General features: G+C 42.2%; 1 protein-coding gene across 2 annotated transcripts in view; it reads right to left on the bottom strand.

Annotated features, from left to right (window-relative positions):
- adam19b (ADAM metallopeptidase domain 19b) overlaps positions 1-25,566 on the bottom strand; it is a 173,958-nt gene that overhangs the window by 100,011 nt on the left and 48,381 nt on the right. Inside the window, exon 4 of one of the 2 annotated variants that reach the window (XM_072591126.1) lies at positions 4,450-4,528. The exons of the other annotated variant lie outside the window; for it this stretch is intronic. Coding sequence (XP_072447227.1) covers positions 4,450-4,528 — 79 coding nt within the window. The remainder of the gene's footprint in view (positions 1-4,449; positions 4,529-25,566) is intronic. 2 annotated transcript variants of the gene reach the window in all.

Genomic DNA, 25,566 nt, shown 5'->3' with positions numbered 1-25,566 from the left:
AAGCTGAGTCAAAAGGGAAAAGGAAGCATATGATAGGTCTAGGTGATGAAGCCCTTGAAGAGTATAGGAATTTAAACATGGAATTAGGAAGGCTAAAACGGGCTGTGAATTGTCTGTGGCAAACAGGGTCAAGGAGAATCCCAAGGCTTTTTTATGCACATACTAGAAGAAGAGGGTAGCAAGGAAGAGAGTAGGCCACAGGAAGTGGATGAGATCCTTAATGATTACTTTGTATTGGTATTCACCAAACAGAAGGATATAACTGATGTTGAAGTCAGGGATAATGTGTGAATGCTTTACTGAAAGTCAATATATTCAAGGAAGAAGTTTTGGGTATTCTAAATTGCATTAAGGTAGACATGTCCCCAAGATTACACAAGATGGGATCTATCCCAGGTTACTATGAGAGGCAATGGAAGAATGAGCTGAGGCATTAGCAGATATCTTCAGATCCTCTTTAAGCACAGATGAGGTTCTACAGAACTGAAGATTAGCCAATGTTGTTCCCTTGTTTAAGAAAGGAAGCAGATATAATGCAGGAAATTATAGCCCTGTGAATCTGGCATCTGTGGTGGGGAAGCTCTCGGAGATGATACTGAGACCCAGGTTATTTGCACATTTGGAAGAAAATGGACTAGCTAGCAACAGGCATCATGGTTTTGTAAAGGAAGGTCATGTCTCACCAACTGATTGAATTTTTTGAAGAAGTGACAAAGATAATTGAATAAGGAAGGGATGTGGATGTAGTTTATGTGGGTTTTAGTAAGGCATTTGATAAAGTCCCATATGGCAGTTTGGTACAAAAATCACTATAGGATTCAGGGTGGGCTGCCTAGATGGATACAAAAGTGGCTTGATGATAGAAGACAGAGGGTAGCAATGGAAGGGTGTTTTTCAAAATGGTGACCAGTAACCAGTGTTATTCCACAGGAATCAGTCTTCGGTCTGCTGTTGCTTGTAGTATACATAAATGATCTAGAGGAAAATGTGGGTGGTCTGATTAGTAAGTTTGAAGATGACACAAAGAGTGGTGGAATTACTGATAATGCAAACGATTGTGAAAGGATTCAACAGGATATAGATAGATTGGCAACTTCGGCAATAAAATGGCAGATGGAGTTTAATCCAGACAAATGCGAGGTGATGCATTTTAGAGGATCAGATTTATGTGTGAATTATACTGTAAATAGCAGAACCCTTAAGAATATTAACATACAGATGAATGTGGGCGCGCAGTTCCCTAAAGATGGCAACACAGGTGGCCAAGATGATTAAAAAGGCATATAGCATACTTGCCTTCATCGGCTGGGGTATGGAGTACAAGAGTTGGCAAACCATGTTGCAGCTATGTAAAACCCATTTGGCTGCATTTGGAGACCGTTGTTTTGGTCACCACACTACCAGAAAGTCATGGAAGCTATGGGGAGAGTGCAGAGAAGATTCACCAGGAAGTTGCCTGGTCTTGAGGGTATTGGCTATGAGGAAAGGTTAAAAAGACGAGGATTGTTTCACTGTAAAGACAACGGCTGAGAGGAGACCTGATAGAGGTCTACAAAATTATGAGAGGCATAAATAGGATGGATAGTCAGAAGCTTTTTCCCAGGGTTGAAATTCCAATTACAAGGGGGCATAAGTTCAAGGTTAGAGGGGGAAAGTTTAGGAGAGATGTGCAAGGGAAGTTTTTCATGCAGAGGGTGGTAGGAGTCTGGAATGCACTGCCAGAAGAGATGGTGGAAGCAGGCAAGTTGGTGACACTTAAGAAGCATCTGGATGGTTGCATGAAGAGGGAGGGAATAGAGAGATATGGATCAAATAAGGGCAGAAGGTTTATTTTTAAGTTTAGTTACAGCAAGATGATTGGTACAGGCTTGGAGGGCCCAAGGGCCTGTTCCTGTGCTATACGTCTCTTTTGTTCTTTTGACTCTATGAGGTTAGCCAATGTTACAGCAGAGATGGTTCATGTGAAATACAAATGGGAATGTTTTGCCTTTAGGTATTCTAGCACAGTGAAATATTGATCATGCATACACCAAATGGGCATGACTTTCTTTGCGCACAACCTGAACAGAAGCTTGTGTGAGGTGCCAACTTCCATTCAGTCCTGTTAAGAGGAGCTCTGCACTCTCAGTGTCAATTCAGGAACGCTGAGCTTGCTGATTATTAGTGGTGCCTGGCCATTCATATGACAGGAGTAACCTGCTGGGTCACTGGTTACTGAGGTCTATACTCCATGAAAGAAAATCTTACAACAAGACAGGTCTGTGTATAAGCTGCATTTTAACAAAACCGTACTCCCTAATGTAAGACATTGCCAGATGCCAATGAACTGTCTTTTAGGCAATATACTGGAAATTCTTTAAATACAAGTCATTTAATGTCCCCGCTCCATCTTCAACTCTGACATCCTGTGCATACGATGTAGTGAATTGAGTCATCATTCAGATTCAGCCTTGGGTCTGTCATTAACACCTTTATCTCTGAGTCATCACGTCATCGGTTCAAACCCCATTCAGGAAACCGGGACCCATAATCTAAACTAATGCTTCAGTGTGGCAGAAAGGGAGTGCTGCACTGTTAAAGGAGCCGATCTTCAGATTAGATTAAACCAAGACGCAATCAGCTGGACACAAGCAAAGCCATGGCACCATTCTGCCAAGAGCCAGGGAAGTCTTCTGGATCTTATAGCCATTCCTCAACCAGGTTATGTGGCCATCATCGTAGGCAGAATATAATGAGCGTGGAGGGGGTGCAGGAGTGGTGGGTCAGTGAACTTAATAACAAGGGCACAATGGAGGGAGTATTAGTGGGGAGAGGTGGGAGGATAAGGGCACACATCATGAGGGGGTTTTGTACCTGAACTGGAAAAGGAGCCATTTATAGAGGCTTTCACTATCCCTAACACTTGGGGATCAAGTGGGGTGCTCTACTGGATTTGGTCCATCTCCACAAACCCCCTCCTGGCTTCAAGATTGAGGCTGGGGTGGAAAGTCCATTTGAGTGCCTTAGTTTGGGATAAGATCAGACAGGGCGCAGTAAAGGAGGGCACGCTGGACCTCTACGGCACCCTGTAAGTTTGTGGACAGGTGAGGGGTTGAGGAACTACGGCAGGAAGGCCACACCAGTTATTTTATTCTCCATCCATCTGGGACTCCACTGGTGGGGTTCCATAAAATTATGCTAACATCAGTGACCACACTTCAGAAGTATTTCACTGACTGTAAAATGCTTTGGGGTACTTTTAGTCAGTGAGAAATGTTATAATGCCCCGATTTTCCCAGTTGGAATTATCAGCAAGATTATCAGCATTCACTGTTACAACATTAATTGTATGTTGACAGCAATTATTCAACACATGCACTGCTGAACAAGGAAATCAGGGTGTCATTTCAAATGTTAGGCTTGTCCATTCAAGTTTAAGTGAATTTTTCAGTGCAATGGGAATCCCACTGGTACCGAAAATGTCATTTTACAAATATGGAAACTCATTGCATCAGATTTTAAATATGATTGGAGATTTTTAAAACAATTAAAATTAATACATTACAACGGTTCTTTTGCCTCTTCTTCTCTCCCTGAATCTCATTTCTGCTTCCCATCCTTTAAGTTGCTTTATGTACACTACTTTGAATTATATATTTTAATTTCCTGGTTTAAATTCTTTGTGTCTCAAAAGATACTTAACTTTTTTTTAAATCAACAACAGGATGAGGGCGTCACAGTCTAGGCCAGCATTTATTGCCCATCCCTAATTGCCCAGAGGGGCATTTGAGAGTCAAAAACATTGCTGTGGGGTCTGGAGTCAATGAACCAAGTGGGTCTTTACAACAATCGATAATGGATTCATGGTCATCATCAGACACTTAATTCCAGATTTTTTTAAAATTGAATTCAAATTCCAGCACCTGCCATGGCAGGATTCAAACCCAGATCCCCAGGACATTATCTGGGTTTCTGAATTAACAGTTCAGCCATAATACCATAATGACCTAGACTGCCTCCCCACTCAGATGGGACCCAATTCCATATAGACACTGTCATGCTGAAATATATCTCCAGGAGTCACAGATCAAAACTCCACAGAACGTCCGTGGGACATGTTGATGTCATGGACAGCTCAGCTTATTCCCCCATCACTGATCTTAAAATCCAGGCCAATAATATAAAGTTCTTTCCCTTTATTTAACAAGATGGATGTTGAAAATGAATCCTCTCTTGTCAAGTTTTCTGATTGATAATAAGATGCAAGACAGGTGATCTTACAGTATTTTAGAAATTTGAGTGGAACCATACAAAGTATTCACATGGCATTGCTCAGTCATAGCTTGCCTCAAGGGGAATAGATAGGTCAGTTCTACCACTTGCTATTGCAGAGTCTTCCTCTGTCAGCTAACCACCGTCTGTGCTGTGTCCTGCTGCCCCCAGCCACACATTGACACCTCACACACTCACCTTGTGGTCAGGGTAGCTTGTTCTTTGCTCTCCAGTTGGGCTGTAGTGAGTCTCAGCATAACCCAGTGCCATCAGTTGCCTGAAAAGATGAATGCAGTTCTGTTTAAGATCTCAACGAACTTGCTGAGATTTTAGAAAATAAGTACTCACTTTCAAATGTTTCAACTGCTTCCCTGTAAAACCTGAGTCCTGGACAAAAAGTCCTGATAAAGGGTTAAGCCTGAATCATCGAATCTCCTGCTCCTTGGCTGCCTGGCCTGCTGTGCTTTTTCCAGCATCATACTTTATCAATTCTAATTTCTCCAGCATCTGCAGACCTCACTATCTCCTAGTTCATGTAAAGCCTGCAAAGGTATGGGGTGGCATGGTGGCTCAGTCGTTAGCATGGCTGCCTCACAGTGCCAGGGATCTGGGTTCAATTCCAGCCTCAAGCAACTCTCTGTGTGGCGTTTGCACCTTCTCCCCATGTCTGCACGGGTTTCCTTTGGGTGCTCCGGTTTCCTCACATATTCCAAAGATGTGCAGGTTAGGCTGGATTGGCAAAATTGCCCACAATATCACGAAAATGTGCAGACTAGATGGAGTAGCCACAGAAATTACAGGGATGGGGTGGGTCTGTGGGAAAGTTTGTTGGAGAGTTGATGTGGACTCAAGGGGCTGAATGGCCTGCCTCCATACTGCAAGGATTCTATGATTATATGTTCAAAATGAAGAATGTGTAGCTTTAGATACAAACTAGGTTGTAGAAGCACAACATCCTCCTAAAAAGCTCTATGTCAATGATTAGCCTCTACACAAGCTTCCTGCCACTCAAATTACCTCTCCATATGGCTAGTTTGTCCGATAGCCTGATGCAAACAACAAACATCCCCTTAAATAAACAATGCTCTTTCAACCATCCCTTAAGGGAAAGAAATACATCATTTTAACTGTTCTGGGAAGTAGTGCCTTCTATTTGACCTGTTATTGGCTTTTGCATACTTATGCACTCCAGTTCTGGGTCCTCCACTCCAACATCTCAGGGGTTAGCATTGACTGGAAACCACAACGGACCAGCCATGTAAATACTACAAGACAGGTCAGAGGTTAGAAATTATGCAGCGATGAGCTCACTTCCTGACTCCCCAAATCCTGTCCACCATATCCAAGGCAGATGTCTGATGGAACTTGCCTGTGCAACCCCACTTGCCTGTGCAACTCTAACAACATTGAAAAAAAACTTGATACCACGGAGGACAAAGAAACCCACTGGCTTCAAATCCACCATCTTCAAAATTCACTCCCCTCATGACAACACACAGAAAGTGGAAGCAATGAGTTACCATCTACAAGATACCCTGCAGTAACTCACCCACAGCATCTTCCAAACCTGCGACCTCTTGAAGGACCAGGGCAGCAGATGAACAGGAATACCATGACCATCAGAGGATCACGTTCTCCTCTGAGGCACACACCATTCTGACTTGGAAACATGAGGAAGTGATGGCATAGTGGTATATCAATGGGCTAGTAATACAGAAGCCGAAGCTAATGTTCGGAGGTAATGGGTAAGAATCCCAACGTGACAGAGGTAAAGTCTGAATTCAATAAAGTCTGGAGTAAAATCTAGTACAATGCAACCACATAAACATTGCCGATTGCTGTGAAGGCATAGCTAGTTCGCTGGAATGCTGTGTCCTTTAGAGAAGGAAATCTACAGTTTTTCCCTGGTCTGACCCACACATGATTCCAGACCCACAGCAATGTGGTTGACTCTTAACTGCCCTCTGTAAATTAGGGATGGGTAGTAAGTGTTGGGCCTCGTCATTGATGCCTACATCCAACAAAAATATAATATCATCTTTATTGTCCTTTAAAACCCTGAACTCCCTCCCCAGCAACACCATGGCTGTCCCTACACCTCAAGGATCGCAGAAATTCAAGAGGTAGCTCATGATCACTTCCTCCAGGGAAATGAACAATAAAGTCTCGCTTACCCCATGAATGAATAAAGGGAAGAATTAAAAACAGTTTCTCCACAATTTCTTCACCATTTCGATCAGGTCTCCTTTCAGCCTTCTCTTACTCAGGAGAACACTCCCCACCTGCTCTTTGTTTTCAGATAGTTATATCCTTTCATGTTTTTGTAATATCCTTATAAAGTTAATCTGGATCCTCAAGGTCCTTGTAGCTCGTACACAGAGTACAACTGGAGGGTGAGTCATTGATGTATTCGATGGGCATTGATGGGCCCAATTCCCTGTTACCCCTGTTGGTGGTAATTATCTAGCAACATCTTGAGTATACCATTCGCACCTTTGTTTGCAAATCCCTCTATTCTTCTGTCGCTGTGACCTCCTCCAGTCCCACCCCACACTGAGAAAGCTGTGCTCCTCATATTCTGTCCTCTCTCATTATAATCGCTCCACCATCAGTGGCTGTATCTTCAGATTCAAAGTTTGGGAGAAGATTTGTAGCTCGGGTGCTCGTTGTTGTGGTTCTGTTCGCCGAGCTGGGAATTTGTCTTGCAAACGTTTCGTCCCCTGTCTAGGTGACATCCTCAGTGCTTGGGACCCTCCTGTGAAGCGCTTCTGTGCTGTTTCCTCCGGCATTTATAGTGGCCTGTCTCTGCCGCTTCCAGTTGTCCGTTCCAGCTGTCCGCTGTAGTGGCCGGTATATTGGGTCCAGGTCGATGTGTTTGTTGATAGAGTCTGTGGATGAGTCTATCAACAAACACATCGACCTGGACCCAATATACCGGCCACTACAGCGGACAGCTGGAACTGACAACCGGAAGCGGCAGAGACAGGCCACTATAAATGCCGGAGGAAACAGCACAGAAGCGCTTCATAGGTGTATCTTCAGATCCTGGAGCCCAAGCTCTGAAACACCCTCCCTTCAACTCTCTGCCACTCAATTGCATTTTCTTTCTTTCAGTCACTCCTGAATAGAACATAGAACACAGAACAATACAGCCCCTTCAGCCTTCAATGTTCTGCTAACCCTTTATCCTACTCTAAGATCAGACTAACCTACATAACCTTCATTGTGTTATCTTCCATGTGCCCATCCAAGAGTCGCTTAAATGTTCCTAAAATACCTGACTCTACTACTAATCCCGGCAGTACATTCCACACACCTACAACTCTGTAAAGAACTGACCTCTGACACCTCCACAAAATCTTCCTCCAATCACCTTAAAATATGCCCCCTCATCATATCCATTTCCACCCTGGGAAAGTCTCTGGCTATCTACTCTATCTATGCCTCTCGTCATTTTGTACACCTCTATCAAGTCACCTCTCATCCTTCTTCACTCCAATGAGAAAAGTCCTAGCTCCCTCAACCTTTCTTCATAAGATATGCCCTCTAGTCCAGGCAGCATCCTGGTACATCTCCTGTGCACCCTCTGTAAAGCTTCCACATCCTTCCCATAATGAGGCGACCAGAACTAAACAGGATATTCCAAGTGTGCTGAAAATGTGTTGCTGGAAAAGCACAGCAGATCAGGCAGCATCCAAGGAACAGGAGAATCGACGTTTCAGGCATGAGCCCTTCTTTGTCGATTCTCCTGCTCCTTGGATGCTGCCTGACCTGCTGTGCTTTTCCAGCAACACATTTTCAGCTCTAATCTCCAGCATCTGCAGTCCTCACTTTCTCCTCCTATTCCAAGTGTGGTCTAACCAGGGCTCTATAGAACTACAGCATAACCTCGCAGCTCTTAAACTGAATTTCCTGGCTAATGAAAACCAACACACCATACATCTTCTTAACAAACCTATCAACTTGGGTGGCAACGTTGAGGTATCTATGGACATCAAACCCAAGATCCCCTCTGTCCCTCCACACTGCAAAGAATCCTGCCTTTATCCCTGTATTCTGCATTCAAATTCAACCTTCCAAAGTGAATCACTTCACATTTTTCCAGGTTGAACTCCATCTGCCACTTATCAGCCCAGATCTACATCCTGTCAATGTTCCATTGCAACCTGCAACAGCCCTCCACACTATCTACCACGCACCAACCTTTGTGTCATTGAAAACTTACTAACTCACCCTTCCACTTCCTCATCCAAGTCATTTAGATGTCATTTTGAAACTAACTCGTTGGCCAAGTGGCCTAATATTTCTTTATATGGCTCGATGTCTTCTTTTGTTTAATAATATGAAGTACCTTAGGCTGATTCATCAAGTTAAAGGAGCTATCTAAATATAAGTTGTTGTTTGTAGCACAATAAGCATGTCAAGGGTTACAGTCAAAGGGCTGGAAAGTGCAGGTGAGACCAACATTATATCAGCCACGATCTTACTGAATGCTGGTACAGGTTCAATGGACCAAATGGTCGCCTGCCCCTGCTATTTTTATACCCTTATATGATAAGCCAGGATTCTTTAGGTGTTCACAAAATTTTTAAGCATCCATCTTCTTCTGATGCTCAAAATTCAGTCAGGTGTCCATTGAAGAACCAGTATTAGAGAAGTTCACAGGACACAAAAAGAAAATCTTTATTTTATCTGGTCAAGTAGGAAACAACTGATTTTTGTAAGAAGTCATTGTCTTCTTGTCAATAACAACACTGTCCACAGTCGCACATGAAAAATAAAAAACAATTTGTGTTGTGCCAATACAGAGACAATAAGTCATTCATAAAAAATCAAATCGACTGCTAATGCAACGACCAAGTTTCAGCGCTGTACACATTTACAGCTGTTTGTTGTATGTTGTGGTACCAAACACTGGTGGCTTGAGGCAGGAACAGAAATCACAGCACCCCAGTTCTGCTTCTCACCCCACCCCAATCTGAGCATACACCCCCAAAGCCCTGGGCATATTGGGACCTAATGTACCCCTCACCCCCTCCCACACCAGCCCTGAGGCTCTGGCTTATGGTTGCTGCCAGTAATCCTCCTTTCTGTGCTGTTTCTAAGGACCCACTCAGTTAATAGTGGTGGAGGATAAATTACTTGTGAGTCTTAATAAAAAACCAAGACAGCATGGTAGCGACAGATACAAGTTATAAAAAACAAACACAACAGAGTAGCAGAGAAGCTCATCTGTGGAGAGAGATTCAAATTCAAATTTGAAAACTGCAGTTCTGAGGAAGGGCCATAATGGCTCGAAGCATTAACTCTCTCTCTCTCCACACATGTTGCCAAATCTGCTGAGTTTCTCCAGCACTTTCTGTGTTTGTTTCAGATTGCCAGCATCCACAATATTTTGCTTTCGAGCAAGTTATATTTGCTAGCTGGGAGCAATTGTGAAGACTAACCGGGGCTAGAGAGGATCCCATCAGGATCTAGAGCTAGACTGGCCTCATCTCCACCCAAATATCGTGTGATGTCATCAGATTGGGTGGAACTTCATGCATCTTCAGCATGAGCTCTTTCAGAACCATGACCTTATGCAAAGGTGTTAGGTTCGTTTTCTTGAGATTCTTGCACACTTGATGCAATTGCAATACGCCAACTTCTGTGAACAGCCAAAATTTACGAAGCAAGTACAAGCTGTGGAGGAACCATTAACATTCTTTGCAGGGCTTGTGAAGCCATGTCAAGGGATCTCTCTGAACAAAATAAACAGTCCTTCCTTTACACAGTACAAGATTTTCACATTACCATCAGCAATGCCCACAAGACAACCTCAGCCATTTTCCCCATAGTCACATGCCATTCAAAACAAAATACAGTGATATCATCATCTGCAGAAACAATGTAATGCGAATCATCCCTTAATGACCAGATCCGTTAAGAATCTTTTTTTTTAACTGCAGGGAGTAGTCAGGATTTTAATTGCAATGTTCTTATTGACTTCTGAACAGGGGATGATGATCTAACTTTTTTTACTCTGAATAACTAGGAAATGGCCATGCAAATGGCTCTAAATAGCAAGGGATGGGAATGTAAATTCCTTACAATCTACCTGTAAGACAGCAACATACCACCTAACCTCGGGACATCCAATTTCCTGCAGGTCAGCACAGCAAATTAATCCTTTAATATCTCAACAGGACTGACCAAACTGTGGAACCCATGTTCAAGGGAAGCTGCAAGATGATGGGAATTTTGTTTACTGGATTTAAAGTCCCAAGACAATGGGCAAGGTTGCAGCAACACTCTTTCTCCCCAGAACTCCCCCTACACATAAAGATTGGTGAGTGCCTGGAGGAAGTGGTGGAAGCAAACACAATAGCAGCATTCAAGATGCACCTGGGTGAGTACATGAATAAGAAGGGAATAGAGGGATACGGATCCTGTAAGTGAAGACAGTTTTAGTAAGAAAGGAGAAATTGAGTTGGCACAGGCTTGGAAGACTGAAGGACCCGTTCCTGTGCTGTATTGTTCTTTGTTGAAAAATGTGGTGCTGGAAAAACACAGCAGGCCAGGCAGCATCCGTTCTTCATCCTCAGAAGAATTCATACACTGAACAAACTATTTTCTTTCTCCCTGTATTGTTTTTTGTTCTTTACCCCTTTGAACATACCCAGGGCACTAGCAGTATGAGTTAGATACAGAGTAAAGCTTCCCTTACGCTGTCTTGTCAAGGGTTAATGTGAAATATGTCATCAGCTTACCATCAATGATCTAACGGATCATATAACAAATTCCACAGAGAGTTTTAAGCTTTGGGCTCAGACTTATCCTGTAAACAGTTGAAAGATCATCTCATTACCAAAGATGTCGTGTCCAGCATTGATCCAGGCCAAGGACACAATCTCCCTTAAGACCCAGCAAATGAGGAGTGCTACATTTACTTGCTCTAATAGAACTTAGTCAGCAATCTGAAAAAATACCCGTTCAGCTCAACACAGAGGCAAATGAGGTTTGAAACCATTTCCACTACAATGACATTACACATCTCATCAGCACCCTCTCAGGTTGTTACAGGCAGTTAGCTGTAGGGTTTGACAGGATAAGTTACTTTTAAAATAATAAATAACTCAACATTCTGGCAATCTGTTTAACAGGGACTAACCCAGAAATCTTTGACCATGTTTGGACACTTCAAGCCCTTATAAGTGTTGAAAGAGCCACAAAGCTAGACATGAAAAGGTTAAATCACCCAAACAAGTGTGGAGTATTTGGTCAAGATTTCTCCTTCTGATTTTGTTAGAATAACTCCCCTGGATACACCTGACAAATAATTGATCCTTTCCAGAACGAAGCTCTTTATTAAAGCCAAGTTATATAAAGAAGGTCCTTAAACAGTCAACAGGCCATCTTTGTCACACCACATGGAAAACAGTGAATGCAGTCTTCAGGCATCTACAATTCAGAGTCACAGCGAACTTTGAGTTATTAACATTTTGGAATATTAAAGGCTCATCATGTCTGCCATCAAACAATTTTATTCCCCATCTGGTTATTGCCAACCAGACAACTTTGAGGTCATGGTTGAAATGAGATCATTGTTGGTCAAGTGGTGAATTTAGATTTTGCATCGTCAAGCAATGATCCTACATTTCCAGCAAACTAGGGGTGTTACATTTAGCAGTTCTCACAGGACTTAATCAGCAATCTGAAAAATAAAAGATAGACCCATTCAGATTAAAACACAAAAGACAAATCTGGCTTGAAGACATTTTCAATTGTGCAGGCCTCGCAATAAATCTTGCAAATTTAAAAAGTCACCGCTTTTATTTCAACTCCGAAAGGCTCTCAGCCAACTATGGTGCAATTGGCCTCAGGACCCCTAGAATAAAGGAGGGAGTATATTGGCCAGTGCTCACGCAGTTAATGTAAAGCTTGCATGCGAACGTCAGTTGAGGGCAATTGAGGGCAGTATGACCTCCCAGTTCCCCTCCAAGCAGCGATGTTTGGATGCTTAGATTACTATTGCTTCACTTCAGAACCCCGGTGGAACAGCACTCGAAGGGTGTCGACATGGCATGGACTGCAGAAACTCAAAAAGGTTAGTTTTTGCCTTTCCAAGGGGAACTAGGAATGGACAATAAATAAAGTCTGTGCCAGTGCAGCCCAAATATTGAGGTTTTGTGTTTTAAAACCAAGTTTAATTTTGGGCACTCACCAAATGTTTGTAGAACAATTCAAGTGGGCACTTTTAAGAGAGAATTCGAGAGTTGGTATGCATTTAAGGTGAGAGGTTCAAAGGACATGTGAGGGCCAGATTTTTTAACACAGAGAGTGGCAGGAGTCTGGAACGCGCTCCCAGGATGGTGGTGGAGGCAGATACGATAGAGGCTTTTAACAGACATTTGGATAAACACATGAACATGCAAGGAATGGAGGGATATGGACTAAGGGTGGGCAGAAGGGATCAACTTAATTTGTTGTCCTGTCAGCACAACGTCATGGGCTGAAAGGCCTGTTCCTATGATGTAGAGTTCTATGTCCAAAGTTCTATTTAAGTAGATGAAAAACATACAAAACTTAGAAACTTGACATCACTGGAGCACTTTATGAATAATGAGTTTTTTTTTCATAATCAAAGGTAAATGAGTTCCAATCATTGACTCAAAATTTGACATTCACGTGTATACAAGTGCTCTCTGACTGACCTTAGGTTATAAACAGCTGGTGGAAGGGGCCAGCATAGAAATACATTGTTTGGACTCGCAATCATTGATCTAGGTTAGCATTCTGGGGACAGGGGCTTGTCCTACCGTGATAGCTTGGGGAATCTGAATTCATTTAATAAATCTGGAATGCAAAACTAGTCTCAGCAATAGTAACTATTGACATCAAGAACCTGTCTGATTCAGTAATGTCCTTTAAGAAAGGAAATCTGTTATCCTTAGCTGGTCTACTCTAGAAGTCACCACAGATGCACAGTGATGGGGCTTATTCTTCATTGACCTCTGACGTGCCCTCGCAAGCCACTCAAGGGAAATTAAGGATGGACCTTGCCAGGAATGCCCACACCCAATGAACAACTACAGAAAAAAATGCTGCTTTGTCTACTTCGGCTTTCTCACAGATGTGGTGGCACGGTGGCTGTGGTTAGCACTGCTGTCTGACAGTATCGGGGATCCAGGTTTGATTCCAGCCCTGTGTGGAGTTTGCATGTTCTCCCTGTGTCTGCGTGGGTTTCCTCTGGATGCTCCAGTTTCCTCCCCCAGTGCAAAAATGTGCAGATTAGGTGGATTGGTCATGCTAAATTATCTGCAGTTTCTAGGGATGTACAGGCTAGGTTGGTTAGCTATGGTAAATGCAGGTTTATAGGGATAGGGTAAGGGGCTGGGTTGGGGTGGGATGCTCTTCAGAGGGTCGGTACAGAGTCAAGTCTTTCTGCACTGCAGGGATTCTATGTGTGTTTCAGCAATGACCTTAAATGAACCAAGCTGCAGAAGAAGTTAAGCATCATACCATTCTACAGTCTGCTCATAAATAAAGAAAATTAATGAATTTATGCACAAGTCACTCTGTATGCATATCTGTCTTGCTCCAATTGTCACATTGCAAACATAACACACTGAAGCCCTACAATCAACCTTAGGAATTTTGCAGTAAGTTATAGTTACCAGTCAAGTCATTTGTTCATTCGAGCAGTGATCTTAAAGGCACAGATCATATTACTAACTAAATAACACAATCCTTTTTCAGATCTCTGACACTGCTTCTACCAGGATAGATCTATTAATAACTACATTTTTTTGTTAATGGAATTTTAGCATTTAATGAAACGATTCAACCTTCATCTGTGTTGGCTCAAAGCACATGCAGTTGCTCAGCACTTTTTCAATTAGGCAGCGGCTGCTGGGGGAAAGGACTGGGTGAAGGTTGGTAAAAAAAGAATGAGTGCATGATTGGAGTGTTGCCAATCGACTGGGCGAGATTTTTTGAGGTCTGTACAGTACAGCTTGAAGTAATCAAGTCAGTTTGTATGGATGAATGACTTCATTCTCCGCTACATAACCAAGCTCTTAACTTCATCAATATCCCCCTTCAAGAAATCAGCATTATATCACATAACTGACATTAAAAATCCTTAACAGAGGCCACTAAAGGATTTGCTCCATTACTGGAGGCATTCAACACATTTTTAAGTGATGGTGACAACTGGACAATACTGTAAATGTTACAGTATAGGCCTTCTTACTGTGGTCAGCTTTAATTGTGAGTTATGAAATCTTATGGAGCAGTGGGTGACACACTTACCTCTAAATTCTGTGAACCAATCCAGTGGTTCCTGGGCCAATGATGATGCATTGATAACATTAAGTGTCAACCTGTTAATCCCTCCAATGCATACCAATGGCGGGTGGTAAGACAGGGAGAGATTCCTGGTCAGTTATGTGGTGGAAAGAGATTGAAGACTCTACCATCGCTATCCATAGCTCCAAGTTATGACAGATATGTAAAAGTAAATGGTGCCATAGCACCATGGGGTCCTCGGTGGGGAGTGGGGTGTGGGTGTGGAGGGGGGGAATATGGCTAGACAGCCATTGCCGAACAGATTGATGCCAACAGCATGGGGTTCAACGCTTCATCTCGTTGGGATTTGCCTCTTTGCTCTACCTATGGTGAGATTGTGGTGTCTTGAGTCAGACCTCTTGAGGACAATTCAGAGTGGGAAATGAATATTCGTCCTACCAGCAATACCCCCACAACCCATGAGCAAAAACAATTATCACTGTGGCCGACTCAATATTCAAAACCTACACTCCTCAGATTGTTGGAGCTCTGTCAACTGCTCTGCAGCAGGAAGCTGCCTATTATCAGGCACTTCCTGTCAACTAGAAAGATGCGTTTGACTGAACCAACCACAAAGCCAATTCCCTGAATTTTCTTCAAGCCGTTAGAAGCTGTTATGAACCACAACACGGCAGGAAGTGGGCAACATCATCCTACCCACAGTGAGGTTTGTTGCATCCTTAGCTCATCTGTCAGTAATTTGGGGCCAGACGACAGCCTGAGAAAATCCTGTGCTTCCCCCACCCCTAGCTCCTAGCCAATTCCAACTGAGACTGCAACCCTGAGAAAAGCACCCCAATTATCGGCTGCACTCAGCCCGCTTCTCATAAATTTAGCAGAGACAGCTTTGAAACCCTTTCCACATATCAAAATATAAACCATCTCCAACAAACAAGGGCAAAGGGCAGATTAGAAATAATGATTCTGAAGATTAAAAATGCAAATAATCCAGGAATAACAGGAGGGTCTGTTCATAATTTCAGGTGACCTTGAGTTGGGGGTGGGCAAAGAATTGATGGCTATTCAGACATTGTGTAACTATTCCAGGTTCATTGGTTAGAAAGATTCCAACAACTGACTCACAAAGCCACAGTCTTTGGAGTGGATTGTATTAACAGCTGTCTGCAAGGTGAACACAAGAGATTAAGAAATAGGAGGAGGAGTAGGCCATTCAGCCCTTTTGTTTTGTCATTCAACACAATCATGGCTGATCTGTCCCAGGCCTTAACTCCTCCTTCATGCCAGCTCAGCATAGCCATCAACTTCCTGATATTTCATTAATCTACCTACATCCTCCTTAAAGTCTTTCGGTGACCTAGCCTCCACAACTTTCTGAGGTCGTGAATTCCAGACATTCGCTCCCTCAGAAAGAAGAAATTCCTTTGCACCACAGTTTTTAATGAGTATCTCCTTATTCTTCAACCATGACCCTAGTTCCAGATTCTACCATGAGTGGAAATATCTTCTCAACACTTACTCTGTCAAGCCCCCTCAGAATCTTGCATGTTTCGATAAAATCAGCCCTTCATTCTTCTAAACTCTAACAATAAAGGCTTGATCTGTTTCATTGTCCTGAATAAGAAAACCCCTTAGTCCTCAAGAATCTCTTCTGAATGACCTCCAATGTCAATACATCCTTTCTTAAAGTGGGACCCAAATTGATAAAATACTCCAACACACTGTACAGTTGAAACAAGACTTCTTTGCTTTTAAGAAGAACGACGGGGGAACCTTATAGAAACATATAATATTATGAAGGGAATAGATAACATAGAAGTAGGGAGGATGTTTCCACTGCTGGGTCCAATTAGGATAACAAGGCTTAGCCTCAAAATTAGGGGGAGCAGATTTAGAACTGGATTGAGAAGGAAGATCTTCATCCAGAGGGTTGTGAACAGTAAAGGAATTAAGGATTCTGGTAAGAGGGCGGGTAAGTGGAGCTAAGGCAATGAAAAAATCAGCCATGACTTCAGTAAGGCATTTGCTCAGGTTCCCCATGGTAGACTGATGGAGAAAGTGAAGGTGCATGGGATCCAGGGAGTCCTAGCTAGATGAATAGAGAACTGGCTGGGCAGCAGGAGACAGAGAGTAGAGGTGGAAGGGGGTTTCTCAAAATGGACATCTGTGACTAGTGGTGTTCTGCAGGGATCCATGTTGGGACCATTGTTGTTTGTAATATACATAAATGATCTGGAGGAATGTATAGATGGTCTGATTAGCAAGTTTGCAGATGATACTAAGATTGGTGGAGTAGCCAATAGTGAAGGGGATTGTCAGAGAATGCAGCAGAATATAGATAGATTGGAGAGTTGGGCAGAAAAATGGCAGATGGAGTTCAATCTGGGCAAATGTAAGGTGATGCATTTTGGAAGATCTAATTCAAGAGCAAACTATACAGTAAATGGAAAAGCTCTGGGGAAAATTGATGTACAGAGAGATCTGGGTGTTTGGGTCCATTGTACCCTGAAGGTGGCAACACAGGTCGATAGAATGGTCAAGAAGGCATACAGCATGCTTTCCTTCATCAGACTGGTATTGAGTAAAAATTTGGCAGATAATGTTACAGTTGTATAGAACTTTGGTTTGGCCACATTTGGAATACTGTGTACAGTTTTGGTCGCCACATTATCAAAAGGACATGGATTCTTTGGAGAGGGTGCAGAGGAAGTTCACCAAGATGTTGCCTTGTATAGAGGGTGCTAGCTATGAAGAGAGGTTGAGTACATTAGGACTATTTTCATTAGAAAGGTGGAAGTTGAGGGAGGATCTGATTGAGGTCTACAAAATCATGAGAGGTATAGACAGGGTGGAGAGCAAGAAGTTTTTTTCCAAAGTGGGGAACTCAACTACTAGGGGCCACGGGTTCAAGATGAGAGGGGAAAGGTTTAAGGGAGATATATGCGGAATGTTCTTCATGCAGAGAGTGGTGGGTGCCTGGAACACGTTGCCAGTGGAGGTGGTAGAGGCGGGCACAATAACGTCATTTAAGACATATCTAGACAGATACATGAATGGGCAGGAAGCAGAGAGATACAGATTCTTAGAAAATAGGCAATAGATAGAGGATAGAAGATCTGGATCAATGCAAGCTTGGAGGGCCGAAGGGCCTGTTCCTATGCTGTAAGTTTCTTTGTTTTTTGATCTTATTGAATGAATGAACAGGCCTACTCCTGCTCCTATTTCTTATGTTCTTAAACTCGAAGCTCCATGCAATTAAGATCAAAATTCAATTTGCCTTCCTCATTATTTGCTGTGCCAGATTGCTAGCTTTCTGTGTTTCATGCACAAGAACACCCAGATCCCTCTGTGTTGCACTTTGTTGGAGTCTCCCTCCATTTAAATAACAGTCTTCCTTTTGTTTTTTTTCCTACCAATGTGCATGAACTCACAATTTCCTACGTTAAATACCATCTGCCAAGATTTTGCACACTCACTCAAACCATTTATGTTCTCTGGAAGATTGCTTATGCCCTCATCACAACATGCCTTCCTATCTGCTCATGTACTGTAAGCAAATCTGGACACATTACACTCTGCTCTCCTCCAGGTTACCAATATAAATAGTAACTAATTGAAGCACAGGATGGATCCTGGTGATACTCCACTAGTTACAGCTTTTGACCTTGAAAAAGACCCATTAATCTCAACTCTCTGTTTTCTGTGTGTTAACCAATCTCCAATCAATGCTAATACATTGCCCTGAATGCCATATGCTTCCTTTTATTTGGCAACTTTTTGAATACCTTCCGAAATCCAAATACATGACATCCACAGGCTCCCCCTTATCAACTGTACTCGGTATATTATCGTAGAGCTCTAGTAAATTTGTCAAACATGATTTGCCTTTCACAAAACCATGCTGACTGTCTAAATCTTTCTAAATGTTCTAAACTTTTCATATCTCTTTCATATATCTCTTCTTCCACCTCCCCTGGCAATGCATTCCAGGCACCTACTACCCTCTGTGTAAAAGAACTTTCATTGCTCATCTTCTTTAAACTTGCCCTTTCTCACTTTAAACCCATGTCACTTAGAATTTGACATTCCCATCCTGGGAAAAAGACTCTAACTCTCCACCCTATCTGTGCCCCTCACCATTTTATATACATCTATCAGGTCGTCCCTCAGTGTCTGACACTCTAGCGAAAACAATCTCAAGTTTGTCCAAAGTCTTCTTATAGCTAATACACTCCAATCCAGGCAACATCCCGATAAACCTCTTCTACACCCTCTCCAAAGCCTCCACATCGTTTCAATAGTGTGACAACTCACTATTCCAAATGAGTCCCAACCAAAGCCATACACAGTTGCAAAACAACCTGCCAACCCTTTTACCCAATGCTCTGACTGCTGAAGGCAAGCATGCTGTATGTCTTCTTTACCACCTTATCCACTTATGTTGCAATTTTCAGGGAACTATGGATTTGGACTCCAAGATCTTTCTGTATAATAATGCTCCTAAGGGTATCTAGCCATTCACTGTATACTTTTCTCTTACATTTGTCCATCAAAATGTACAATCTCACATTTGCTCTGAAGAAGCTCCATTTGCCATTACTCTACCTAACTATATCCTGCTGCACCTTTTGATATTCTCCGTCACTATCCACAACTCTACCAACTTCCATGTCATTTGCAAACTTAGTAATCCGATTACCTACATTTTCATCCAATTTATTTATATGTATTACAAATGACAGGGGTCCTAGCACTGATACTTGAGGAGCACCAATAGTCACAGACCTCTCGTCAGAAAAACACCCCTCCACAACTACCCTCTGGCTTCAAAAGCCAGGGAACTTCTGTGTCCATCTTACCATGAATCCCATATGATTTAATCTTCTGGACCGGCCTACCATGAAAGGCCTTGTCAAATGTTTTAGTCCATGGATGTAGGTTTCTTCGCTGAGCTGGAAGGTTCAATTTCAGACGTTTCATCACCATACTGGGTAATATCATCAGTGAGCCTCCCGATGAAGGACAAGTGGTATGGGATCATTTTTATTTATGTGTTTAGGTTTTCTTGGGTGGGTGATGTCATTTCCTTTGGTGATGTCATTTCCTGTTCTTTCTTAGGAGCAGGATTTACTCATATGTGGAGAAGAATGGACATATTAGGGATAGTCAGCATGACATTTGAGTTTGTCTAATGTCCATTACAAAATACCTTGCAAGAACTGTAGCAAACACTACGTTGGACAAACAGGCAGAAAGCTAGCCACCAGGATACATAACATCAACTAGCCACAAACAGACATGACCCTGTCCCACTTATATCCTTACATACAGATAAGGAAGGACACCACTTGGGCTGTGACAACACATCCATCCTAGGACAAGCCGAACAGAGACACATGCGAGAATCTATCTTGATGTCTTTGGTCTTTGGCCCATGTTGACAACATCCACTGTCATACCCTCATCTTTATCTTTATCTCATCAATCATCTTTATCACTTATTCAAAAAACTCAACCTAGTTTGTAAGATATGACCTCCCCTGCACAAATGTCATGCTGACTATCCCTAATATGTCCATTCTTCTCCAAATATGAGTAAATCCTGCTCCTAAGAATCTTCTCCAATAATTTCCCTACCACCGATATAAGGTTGACCTGTCTATAATTTCCTGGATTATCCCTACTTGAACAAAGGAGCAACATTGGCTATTATCCAGCCTTTTGGGTCTTCACCTGTGACTAACAGAATGCAAAGGTCTCTGTCAATGCCCCATCAATCTCTGCCCTTACCTCCTTCTGCGTCCTGTGATAGATCCCATCAGGCTCATGTCTTTCTCCTTGGTGAATACTGATGTGAAGTATTCATTAATGATTTTCCACTTCCTCAGGCTCCATCCTTTCTTCTTGACTGGACCTACCCTTTGCCTAGTTACCCTCTTGCTCCTAATATGTGTAAAAGATATCTTGAGATTCTCCTTAATCCTACTGGCCAAGGACATGTTACGCCCCCTTCTAATTTCCTTTTTTAAGTTAGTTTCTGAAGCCTTTATACTCCTCAAGGATCTTGTTTGATTTCTGTTACATGCGTTTCTGTTTTCTTTTGAACTAAACTTAGAACATCTCATCATCTAAGGTTTGTGATCTTGCTATCCTCATCTTTGATCCTCGCAGGAACTTGCTGGTCCTGAACTCTGGCCTACAGGCTTTTAAAAGACTCCCACATGTAAGATATGGATTTACCTTTGAACAGCTGCCCCATCCAATTTTTCCAGTTCCTGCCTAATACTGTTTGTTTAGCCTTCCCCCACATTAGCACTTTCACGCTAGGACCAGTCTTACCCTTATCCATAATTATCTCACAATTTATGGAAATATGATCACTGTTCTCAAAATGCTACCCACTGAATCTTCGATCACCTGACCAGGCTCATTCCCCAAACAAGATTTAATACAGGCCCCATTGAACTATCGATATATTATTTCAAGAATTTCTTCTGCATGCACCCAATAAATCCTACCCATCTAGGCCCCGACAATAAGGGAGTCCCATGAATACTGGAAAAATTAAGATCACCCAATATCACAATATTGTGGTTTTGACATCTTTCCTTGATCTGCTTATCTATCTGTTCCTCTAATTCCTAGTGGCTATTGGGATAACCTCACATTTCTTACTGCACCTTTTATATTCTTGAGGTCTACCCATATGGCCTTACTGGATAAGCCCTCCAAGATGTTGTCTCTTTGTGTAGCTGTGACATTCTCCTTAATTATTAATGCAACACCCCCTTCCCATTTTACATCCCTCTCTACCTCACCTGAAACATCTAATCTCTGAAATAACCTACCCTTCTTTCAACCAGGTTTCTACAATGGCCACCACATCATAATCCTATGCACTAATCCAGACACTAGCTCATCTGCATTATCTGTTATATTTCTTGCATTAAAATATATACACTTTAGATTGCTTATCTCGCTGCATTCATTAACCTGGCTCTGTCTGCTAGACTTACAGAGATTCAAGAAAGCAGATCAGTGCCATCTTCTCAGGGGCCACTTGGAAAGGCAATCATTCCTGAACCAGCCAACAATGCCTATATCCAATGAAAGATCAATAATGTGAATTCTGTCTGGAGGTGGCAAAGGCTTGCATTGTTCATGGAGAACCGAGTGGGATAACCTGCGATAGTCAGACAGGATAAACATTGATGCCATTGATGAAGAGGTTTGTGATGTTGGTGGAAGCAAACTGAAGGCAAATGAAGCAAGGAGCTATGAGAGAGCTGAGTACAGAGAGATGGTGACAGGTTTGATAATTTTAGATAAGAAGGGCAAGTCCTAGATGGTTGGTAATTAATTAAACTTCTCCACAAAGAAATCTTTTTAAAATGTCAGTCTACTCTAATACAATGAGAAGAAGCATTTCCTCCCGGGTTTCAGTCGGTCACTCGCTGTCACATACAGTCAATGGTGAGTGGGATATTCAATGACCTGCATCAATAGAGATGACCATCCTGTCATTTGTCACAATCTAAAAACAGCATCTTAGCAAGGGACAGATAAGACATGGCAGGGTTGACTGTAAATGAGCTATCTTTAGATTTCCTTCTTCAAATTATTGTCCAAAAAGAACAAACCAGGCGATGCTCCTTTAAAGGATGAACAGCATCAAGGGCTGGTCTGAAGAAAACATTTATTTACAGCAATTTCTATGGAGTTTTAGATTAATGATTACTCAATGATGACCTCTTATCGACCTCTGTGGATAAAAGTCATTTCCTGACTAACCATTAAAATATTTGTCAATTTTAAAAACCTTGGTTAAATCTTTCATTAACCCAGAAGAACAAAGAAATAGCAGTAGGAGTAGACCGTTCAGCCCATCTAGCATCTTCCATCATTCAATATGATTATGGTTGATCTTGGGTTTCAACTCCACTTTCCTATCCGTTCCCCATAATCCTTGATTCTGCGCGAGACCAAAGATCTGTTCATTCATGCTCTAAAGGTATTCCATGACAGCGTTCCCATAACCTTTTGGGACAGAGACATCCAAAGGTTCACAATTCTCAAAGTGAGGAAGTATTTTTAAGAGCTAGTCCACCTTCTCCAGCATATTAGCTTTATCAAAAAGTGAAGTTACATTGCTCAACTCAGAGCCTATAAATTAGGGAGATCATGGGACACTTCTACAGAATTTCGTTTTTACCACATTTGGTACTTTGCATGGTTCTGATCTACACAAGGTGTATAGACCGGAGTATTATCTTGATACTGTGCTCCCAGATTCTTGATTCCTCAACCACTCAGTGTCCCAGCCCCGACAAAATATTGCATGTTAAGAGACCACTTTTAAACTCCTGAGATCCTCTGAACCCCTCCACGAAAGTTATAATTATCTTATAACCCCAATTCCTCCAATGTCTGCTTCAAAACATTCCTCTTCATTTCTTTATTTGATTTTTAAAAATCTTTAATCTGTTGTTCTGGACTTACTTAGAAGTGGAAATATCTTTGTTGAATCCACCTTGTTTTTGACTTTTATCAGGTTTTCTTTGAGGCTTTATATTTCCCAGATGAAAGAGTTCCAGCCCGCTGAAATATTTCCTGATAGTTACATCCTCTCACATCTTCCAACATCCTTGCAAATCTTTTCTGGGTGTACTCCAGCACTCTGCATCCTTTCCACAGACCAGAACCATGCAATGTACTGAATGTGGTCTAACCAACATTCTGCCTCATATCTTCCTATTTCTGTCGTCTGTGGCCTTGAGAAATGAAATCTCATTCTTTGACAAACTTAATATGCTAGGGAATGTGCACTAATTCATAAAAATACTTCTTTACACATTCATGCAGTCAAATCCATAAAATATATCAAAGCTTGGGAATGTGCTTTTCCTGTTGCTGTCTCTGGTTTACATCATAATGACACTTTGTTTAACCTCAGCAGTTCAGGTTGGGACTTAGAACTAATTTTACAAGGTCAGAATTTTGTCTTTGAGGTTTTCAGGTCTCTTTATTGGCATCAGGCAAGCAGCTTGCTCTTTCACAGAGTCTCACGTGTGGTCTCATTACGAGAGCCACATTAATCTTTGCTCTGTTTATACTGGTGTCATACTCTAGGTGCCAGGCAGGACTTGGGAGTGAAAGCTGAGCATAGCTGACAATGTGCAGAATATGTTTCCGACAGCACAAGTGTTTCACAATGATAAAAGCCACTCTCATGAGGTGTCACAGTGCAGGCTGTGACCATGCAATGCTAGCCAATGAGAGACACAACTTTCAGAGTGCTTCCATTATCGCACTAATATATTCTGACCTTCACCGCACTACACACAATTCCTTGAGATATAGAACAGATGCCTTTGTATCTCATTTAAACAGCTACAGCATCGGTACTTGTAATGAAGCCTGCAGTAATCTTATTACCCTCCTTCCTGTATTTATGTGGCATTTATGGAACTAGTCACTGCCAGAGTTTCAAGTCACATCCTCTCCCCAATGAAAAATAAAGACAGAATATTTTTACTGAGGGAAATGAGGGATAATTTTTTTTATGGTCAAAGCGAGAATCACTTAATGGCCTCTGTGAAATGCATGTTCTGTGAATCTTTTCATCATGTTGCTCATCTGTTTTGTCATGTTGATCTTTCATTCTGAATGCAGTCGGACCACAATTTCTTTTCAGACATCAGCATCTTCTGTCTCTGTTTGGCTTGAAAACAGCCATGGAGTGTTTTCCAGGACCCCTCTTCCACCCTCACTGCCAGCAAATAACCTTATCCTTCCTTCCCTTTACTCAACCCAATCCCTGCCTCAATCCTCCCCTCACAGTATTCAACCCAATCCCTGCCTCAATCCTCCCCTCACAGTATTCAACCCAATCCCTGCCTCAATCCTTCCCTCACTATATTCAACCCTGTCCCTCACTCAATCCTCCCCTCACAATATTCAACCCAATCCCTCACTCAATCCTTCCCTCCCTGTCCTCAATCCTCTCCCTCACTCACTCCACACCTCCCTCTACTCAACTCTACCTCTCACTCGTTCCTTCCTTCCTCGTTCTCAATCCTCTCCCTCACTCACTCCCTCTCTCCCTCCCTATACTCAATCCTGCCCCTCCCTCACATTCTCCCTCCCTCCCTGTACTCAATCCTGCCACTCCCTCACCCTCTCCCTCCCTATACTCAATCCTGCTCGTCCCTCACTGACCATCTCCCTCCCTGTGCTCAATCCTACCCCTCCCTCACTCCCTCCCTGTCCCAGCTGTCTCATCAAACACAATTGTTTAGGTTGGCTGAGATTCAAAAGTCAAATCAGGAGTGTTTTTTCTTTAGACAGTGGGGCCATGCTGCTCTGTAACACAACAAATTACAGTTTACAAAGTCTGTCCTGCAATGCTGATATCCATCGTGTGTGGCCTCATCATTGTTGCCACGTTTATAGTCAAGACAAAAATTCCAGTGATGTGAGATAGAGTCACTTCAAGCCGAACCACACTGTTTTCTCAGAGTGAGCTGTTGGCAGCACCACATTTACAGCTCATTTGTCATCACAGCTTAAGGAAGAAAGGCAAACATTCAAAACATCCTTTCAAACTACATTTATCTGTGCAGCACACTGAAGTCAGCTATCTGCTACTATAAATTTACCTCAAGTGCTCAAAACTGATTCCTCTTGAGATCGCAAGTTTTTCTGTGAAGTACCCATTCACTGGAATCCTTTATTTTCAAAATAAAGTATGTTTAATGGCTCCCACAGAACTACATTAATAGTACAAGTCAGAGTGACATGACGACAGGGACCAGCCCTGTGCAATAAGTTCAATTGAGTTTACTAAACATATCCCTTTCCACATAGAAAACAACAAAAAAAATTACTAGAATTATAGTTTATAGTTACAAATTACCCTGTACATATGGCCACAAAGGAAATCATCATTCATTAACACTGAAGTGTTAACTGTGATCTGTTACACTTCCTTCAGTCAATGCACATGCATTGCCTACAAAATGTTTAAAT

This window comes from Chiloscyllium punctatum, chromosome 20, assembly GCF_047496795.1.
Source record: "Chiloscyllium punctatum isolate Juve2018m chromosome 20, sChiPun1.3, whole genome shotgun sequence".
NCBI lineage: Eukaryota > Metazoa > Chordata > Chondrichthyes > Orectolobiformes > Hemiscylliidae > Chiloscyllium > Chiloscyllium punctatum.
The sequence above is the reverse complement of the archived record's forward strand: the minus strand, read 5'-3'. Positions and strand labels throughout refer to the sequence as shown.